This window comes from Triticum dicoccoides, chromosome 3A, assembly GCF_002162155.2.
Source record: "Triticum dicoccoides isolate Atlit2015 ecotype Zavitan chromosome 3A, WEW_v2.0, whole genome shotgun sequence".
In the NCBI taxonomy this organism is placed as follows: domain Eukaryota; kingdom Viridiplantae; phylum Streptophyta; class Magnoliopsida; order Poales; family Poaceae; genus Triticum; species Triticum dicoccoides.
In genome coordinates, this window is record NC_041384.1 from 9,402,735 (window position 1) to 9,410,217 (window position 7,483).

At 50.7% G+C, this 7,483-nt stretch overlaps 1 protein-coding gene and 1 pseudogene across 1 annotated transcript; one reads left to right on the forward strand and one right to left on the reverse strand.

Annotated features, from left to right (window-relative positions):
- Positions 1-1,242: 1,242 nt before the first annotated feature.
- On the forward strand, positions 1,243-3,088 carry LOC119266616 (putative serine/threonine-protein kinase-like protein CCR3). The gene has a single exon (XM_037547847.1). It carries the CDS (start codon positions 1,359-1,361, stop codon positions 2,715-2,717), a length of 1,359 nt encoding a protein of 452 aa, XP_037403744.1. The 5' UTR covers positions 1,243-1,358; the 3' UTR covers positions 2,718-3,088.
- Positions 3,089-4,766: 1,678 nt separating this feature from the next.
- LOC119271687 lies at positions 4,767-6,178 on the reverse strand (annotated as a pseudogene).
- Positions 6,179-7,483: the final 1,305 nt, after the last annotated feature.

Consider the following 7,483-nt stretch of genomic DNA (forward strand, 5'->3'; position numbering starts at 1 on the left):
AAACGCATCATTGGTGTAAAAGTTAAAAGTGTTATGAAGTGTGGAATCAAACTAAAAGTATGGCTGGTTGATCCTGGGCTGAAAGAATAAAAATATGTGAAGTGCAATACATTCCTGCTGTCAAACAGTGATTGAGCCCAGAGAAAAAAATCACATGTGTTGAAGCAAAATAAGAAGAAAAAAATACTCCCTCCATTCTCTTATACAAGGCCACAAACTCAAATTACAGATATCAAGGTAAAAATTAATGACCCCTTTGCAAGTCAACTTTTCTTCTCGTTAAAAGATATCATTAATAAGCCCTCATGCATGCAAGGAAAGAATAAGAAAAAAACGCACAACATCATTATGACTGCATGCATGCAAGTATTAAACAAGTTGCTAGTTCAAGGAAACATCATTAATTTTTGTCCCAATTATTATTAGTGACCTTGTATAGATGCAAAATGTATTTTTCATAGCGACCTTGTATAAGGGAATGAAAGGAGTACATCGTATCTGATATGTGTAAGCACATATCCCCGAATAAAATGTGCGGCTTCCCACTGCCCAGTAGAAACCCGGCAAGTTTTTCATTTCTGAGCTGTGGTGTCGTTGTCGCAGCTTAAAACTGGTTGTAATGGGGAGTATCATATACTAGTATCATGCATATGATACTAGTCTATGATACTACATCTCTAATGCATAGTATCATAAGTTGGTACCATAGAGGACTATATTTATTGTCATGCATAACACAAAGTAGCACATCATTTAATATGATACGGTATCATGATATGATATTCAAGCCTCTTTTTCTTCATTTAATTCTATGTCACCTTATCAAAATTGCTTAGTTGGCATGCATGATACTACATATGATACTTCCATTACAGGCAGCCTAACAGCAGGCGGACGTCTGTGCTGTAGTGAGTAGCTGCGTCACTTCACCCAGCCGGATGAGGAACCCAGCCCACTCCACAACGGCCCCATCTGTACTTTCTCCATCTAGAGAGCCGCGGACCAGTCCGTTCAAACCGCGTGTTTGACGGCTCATCGAAGATACTCATGGGGATTTCCTCGAACGCCTCGAGAGAAGCTCGCTTCCAAGTAGTATATCAGAATCAGAATTAAATGGGGAGAGCGAAAGCATTTGAAATTTTCTTCTCTGGGAAATTTTTCACACCGTGCCAATACCTAACGCGGCTAATATATCAAGGCCATGTATACCTCCTAACATACTCCACGTAGTACAGCATATATTACTCCTAGCTAGTACCAGTCTAGTTCTAGTACTATCTCCTCGTCTTCCTCCTCCTCCTCCTCCTTTTTCTTCGTATTACTACTACGTAGTACTACCTAGTAGAGCACAGTGAGTCATGGACATGCTTGGGAATGCAGCCTCGGTGGCTCAACTCGTCGGGACTGTGGGCAGGCTCATCTCCAAGATCATTGATGCGGCGAGGACGGCGCGCCAGAACAAGCGGGAGTGCCTGTACCTCACGGTCCGCCTGTCCATCATCGGCGAGGTGCTGCCTCGCCTGCCGCAGGACGCCAAGGTGAAGCGGTCGCTCACGGAGCTGGGCAAGACGCTGGGCGAGGCGCACGAGCTGGTCCTCGACTGCCAGAACTGGAGCACCGCCCGGCATCTCATCGCGGCCCGCCGCCACGCCGACAGCTTGAAGGAGGTCAACGGCAGGATCGACTCCCACATCAACCTCCTCAACTTGGTCTTTAACACCTCCGGCCGCTTCGACCAAACCCGCCCTCCCAACCACACGGCGACGGTGCCGTCGCCGGGCTCCTCCTCGGGTCCTGCCGCCCCCGTGAGGCTCACGTGGGCGCAAATTGCAGCGGCGACCGATTACTTTGCCGACGAACTCAGCCGGCGCAGCTCACAGGTGTTGTACAAGGGCCGTCTCCGCAACGGCCGGGAGGTGGCCGTGAAGGTTCTTATCAAGAACGGGCGGCAGGACGTGGAGGGCGTGGTCGTGACGGAGGTCGAGATCCTCTCCCCCCTCCGCCACCCACACATCGTGCGACTCGTCGGCTGGTGCTCCGAGGAGGAGGACCACATCGTCGTCTACCTCCACGAGCATACGAGCAACGGCACGCTCAGAGACCACCTGCTGCGCCTGCGCGTGCGCGTGCGCGTTCGAGCGCGCCTGAGGGGCCGCTCTAGCTTTAGGTCGTCGCCGGTGAGGTCGACCTGGAAGATGCGCGTCGAGGTGCTGCTGGGCGCATCGCGGGCCATGGAGCACTTGCACCGTTTCGGGGTTATCCACCGCAACGTGACCTCGTTCAACATCCTGCTGGACGGCAGCTGGGCGCCGCGCCTGTCCGGCTTCGGCCAAGCGATCTTGCTGGCGGCGGCCGGAGACCAGGTCGACACTGAGGTCGTCGGCACTCCTGGTTACGTCGACCCGGAGTACGGCCGCACTGGGCGTGTGAGCGCAGCGAGCGACGTGTACAGTTTCGGGGTGGTGATACTAGAGACGCTGACGGGGGAGGATGCCGCCACCATGCAGATGGACTCGGTGCTCCTGGCCATACGCAACAGGAAGCTACGGGATGTGCTGGTCCGCCGCCCTGCGGCGACGCCGCGGCAGCTGGAGGCGCTGGAGCTCGTGGCGCACACGGCGGAGTGCTGCCTGTTTCCACATGGGAACGACCGGCCTGCCATGTCGAACGTTGTGACCAACCTCGAGAGGGCGCTCACGATCATAAATACGTACTAAGCAGTCAGAAATGAGCTGAAGCTAGCTATTATGTCCGTAATAGCTATTTTTAAGCTGCCTCACAGCCGGAGGAGAGGCAACGACAAGGAGATGAGGGGTTGCTGCCATGCTGGAGGAAGAAGAAGAAGTCTGGGCCATTGGGATCTCAATCCAACGACGAGGAAAAATCGACTGGTTCTGGATAAAGAAAATCTGGAAACCTATATATTTCGTTCCTCGTTATAGTATTAATACCATTTGAGTGACGGCGACGGCTCACCAAAATGTTTCAGCCGTGCTTGTACACCGAACATAATTGTTTCAGTGTATATGGTGTGTACTACTACATGTATCGTTGTGTATGGTATACCATCATAATTGATGACTTCCCCCAATCCCGTGTAAGTTGAGTTAGCTTTTTTTGTGGTTGGTTTTCTATTCTAGTGGTTGTAGAACAAGAGAAATGCGCCGAGTAATTTCAGCCTCTAGTGCTGCGAGTGAATCGTATACGGACAAAGAAAAATGCTTCAGATTTTGCTGCTAGGCATCCATCCAGCACAACAGAACAAGAAAAAATGGTTCAGACTTGGACGCTTTCAGCCATTAGAAAATAAAAACAGCAGCTTTTCAGTTAGTTAGCAATACAAAATAACTGTTTTCAATTAGTTAGCAATACACATATTGTACATATACATTAGAAACTAGCATTGTATATGTACACTATAAGCTGCTACATTGTAGAGAAGCTATCATGTATACTTCAATTGATGCACAATATGGCTAGAACAGTAGCGCTGATATTATTCACGATTACATGCATGCGACAGTTTTTTGCACAATGGAGAGGACTACTCAACACGGTCACGCAGTCGTGGTTTACGCAGAATGTGTGTGTGTGTGTGTGTGTGTGTGTGTGTGTGTGTGTGTGTGTGAGCTAGGCAAGGGGACGATGCGTGCCGTCTTTGCCAGCAGAGGTGAGCCCTGCCCAAAAGATGAGGGACGTAGACCAAATGTTAAATATACTAAAGTTTAAGTTTTGTTTCTGGTGTAAGCTCAATAATTTGCATTCCAATGCAAGTTCGGATTCGAGTCCCATAGGTTCAATATAGTTTGCATTATTCCACTGTGAGCTTGCATTCTATAGTGCCATAGGTTCAATAATTTGCATTATTATTTCAGTGTAAGTTGGAAGTTGGGACAGACTTGGTCTCTGAGCGGGGATCTCCCTATAACAAATTAAGATTCCCCATATATAGAAAAACCTAGCAACTAGCTCCACTTGTACTACGACTACTACTTCTTCTGGTTGCTGAGTATTAGCTAGTAATAGGGGAATACCACACGTACTTAGTGTTCGTAGACCAGTACACTATCATTGAGCCATCATGGTGACGCTTGCGGTTGTGGGGCATGCGCCGGCGGTGATGCAGCTCGTCGGCAATGCGTTCGGGCTCATCTACAAGATTAAGCGGGCGGTGGAGACGGCACACCAGAACAAGCTGGAGTGCGACCTCATCGCGTGCCGCGTGACCGCCGTCAACGGGGTGCTAATAGCCCATATGTACTTTTTAAGTATAAATGATACAAACAAGGTTTTGAAAAGTTCAGTTATTTTCGCCCTGACTGCTGTGTCATCCCAATCCACAACAACTATGTTGCTCCTCCACCTCCATGGAATCTACCTCTCAAGGTTTTAGAAGGTTCGTGGGAGGAGAAAGGAATCGATTGTGTGACTTACTACCTCCGTTCACAATATAAACACATTTGAATGTATTTATTCACTCATTTCAGTCGATATGTGATCCATATTAAAATATCAAAAAACATCTTATAATTGTGAACAGAGGGAGTAACATATTGGAAACACGCCGAGCACTGAAACGTGATAATATATGCATACAGATGCTAATTGACACAATTTCTTTCTCAAGCGGCATCACAACCTCTGGGTGGTCAACCAAAAAACAAAACCTTGGATACAAATGCTTTATTTGTCGTTTGACCGAGAATTGCTCCCTCCATCCTATGCGCAATTCCAGTGATATAAGAGCGTTTTTGACATAAGTGTAGTTATTTCTCATTGGTTCTTCGTCGAATGAGGCTCCAGCGTGCCATGGACATTGGCTCATGGCTGCGTATCATTTGGAGTGCCTCCTCGAGGTTGGCCACGACCTTGGACATGGCCGGCTGGTCCATCCGCGACAGGCAGCGGACCGCCGTGTCCGCCACGATCTGCAGCGCCTCCATTTGCGGCAGCCTCCGTTCCAGCGACGGGCGGCGGTCCAGCACATCCTCCAGCTTCCCGTTCCGTATGGCCAGGAGCCAGGAGTCCACCTGCTGGGTGGCCGGATCCTCGCCCGTCAGCGCCTCTAGCATCACCACCCCGAGCTGTACACGTCGCTCCCCGTGCTCACACGCTTCGTGCGGTTGTACTCCGGGTCGATGTATCCGGGCGTGCCGACGACCTCCTCGACGAGCTGGCCGCCGCGCTCCTCGCCCGCCGCTTGATACACCGCCGAGCCGAAGCCGGACAGGCGCGGCGTCCAGTTCATGTCCAGGAGGATGTTGGACGAGCTGACGTTGCGGTGGATGACCACCGGCTGCGCGCCGCAGTGCAAGTAGTGGATGGCCCCGGACGCGCCAAGCAGCACCGCGACGAGGGTCATCCAGGGCGCCGTCGCCGCCGACGAGCTGGGGCCACCGCCCGCGCGCTGCAGGCGGTCTCTAAGCGTGCCGTTGCTCATATGCTCGTAGACGAACATGCGGTCCTCCTCCTCCGCGCACCAGCCAACCAGGTGCAGGATGTGGCTGTGGCGGAGGCGGAAGACGATCACGAGCTCCGGCACGAACGCGTCCTCCAAGCCATGCCGGCCCTGCTTGTCCATCACCTTCACGGCCACCTCCGGGCCGCCGTGGAGGCGGCCCTTGTACACCTTGGGCGAGCCACCTCTGCCAAGCTCGTGGGCAAAGTTGCTGGTCGCTACCGCAATCTCCGCCCACGTGAACGTCCTGGGGTAATGGTCGGAGATGGAGCTCACCATGTGGGTCTGCGGGGAGGCCGGCGGCGGCACCGTGGCCGTTGTCGGCACGGCGGCGGTGTGATTGACGGTGCAGGTGAGCAGCCTGAGGCTGAGGACGTTGATGTCGAACATAATTCTGGCGTTGACATCCCTGAAGGAGTCTGCGTGGCGGCGGGCTCCGAAGAACCCGTCGGCGATGCTGCGCTTCTGGCAGTTGAACACCAGCTGGTGCGCCTCCTGCAGCGTGTTGTTGAGCTCGGCCAGCGGCGGCACCATCTCCGGGTCGTCCCGCAGGCTAGACAGCACCCAGTGGACCGTGGACACGCGGCGCGCGAGGCGCTCGCACTCGAGCGTGTTCTGGCGTGCCGTCTCCACCGCCCGAATGATCTTGCGGATGAGCCCGGTGGCCTGCTCAATGAGCTGCGTCACCGCGGCCACATTCCCCACGACCGTCAACGCCATGATCGCTTACTGGTGCACTAGGAGTATGTTCCCCTAGCTCTAGCTACTGCCTACTGGTAGTAGTTAGGGGTGGGCACTTTTGAACCGAAAACCGAAAAACCAAACCGAACCAAACCATATTAACCGATTTATCTATTAGTTTGGTGATTCGATTTTTTGTTCGGTGGGAAATTTTAAGGTTGTTCGGTGTTTGGTTTTTGTTCGGTTTCCAGTGCCCAAAAACCAAATACACCGAAAAAACCGATATGTACGATACCCCATGCAATACCTTGTTTTCGAAAGTTCAGCGGGGGCGCTTCCTCTGACAAATACTTGTTGGTTGTGGCAGACGTCAGGCCAGCCCCTAGATGAGTTTCTAATCTCACAATCTAACTAATACTCCTATGTAACGCCATACTAGCATGGCTAACTGAATTTGTTTAGATTATTTTACTATTGTTTGCATGCAACATAGTCAATGGCTGTATCCTTCTAGCAAGTACTTATTAAGATTTCTTTTTTTTGTTTGAAAACTTATTAAGATTTCTATCCATGCAATATCGCGTAGGAGTATGTATGCATGCCCCGCGCTTGCTTATGGAATACTAGCAATTAGTGTATCAATTAATGCATGAGTTGCTTAGTTTACACGCATCACACATATTCTTCCGTACATAATACATGTAACGCCCCATGTGATTTTACACTTAGTTATGTTCACTAGTTTGCTTGACCGAATAAAGCACTGACTGATGTTAAGGTTGCTAGCTCTTGTGATATATACTGATGAGTGCATGTATTTTGGTTTTTCGGTTAACCAAATAAACCGAACCGATATATTATGGTTAATATGGTTCGGTTTCTAAATATTGTGTGATTAATTCGGTTTCCATTTCTTCAAAACCGAAATTATAAAACACCGAATAAACCGAACCGTATTAACCATATAAACCGAATGCCCAGCCCTAGTAGTAGTAGAAGGAAGAAGATTGGAGATACGTAGCCTTTTTATCTGCGCGTGCTCGAGGTGTTTGTGGAAATGGTAGCGCGTAGCGACGCCGAAGGCCGTGGGCACTGGCCAGTGGGCACTCCCCGTCATTGTCTTGGTCCGTCGCGCGCTCCCTCTCTGCATCGCACCGTGTTGGCAACGACCCGAGGAATTGTCAAAGTCAAGCGTGTCCGACAATCCATGCATCGCCCTCGACCCACCCACATGCACCACCTTGCAACCCCTTCCCTCGGCATTAAACACTAATGAACCACAACCACAGAGCGGTTTCAACGGTTTGGCCCACGGTTTGAATGTTTCTCTTCTTTTCTCTCTCT

What these genes read in the sequence shown, in the direction of transcription:
- LOC119266616 (XM_037547847.1), top strand. Translation starts at nt 1,359, where the DNA reads ATGGACATGCTTGGGAATGCAGCCTCGGTGGCTCAACTCGTCGGGACT.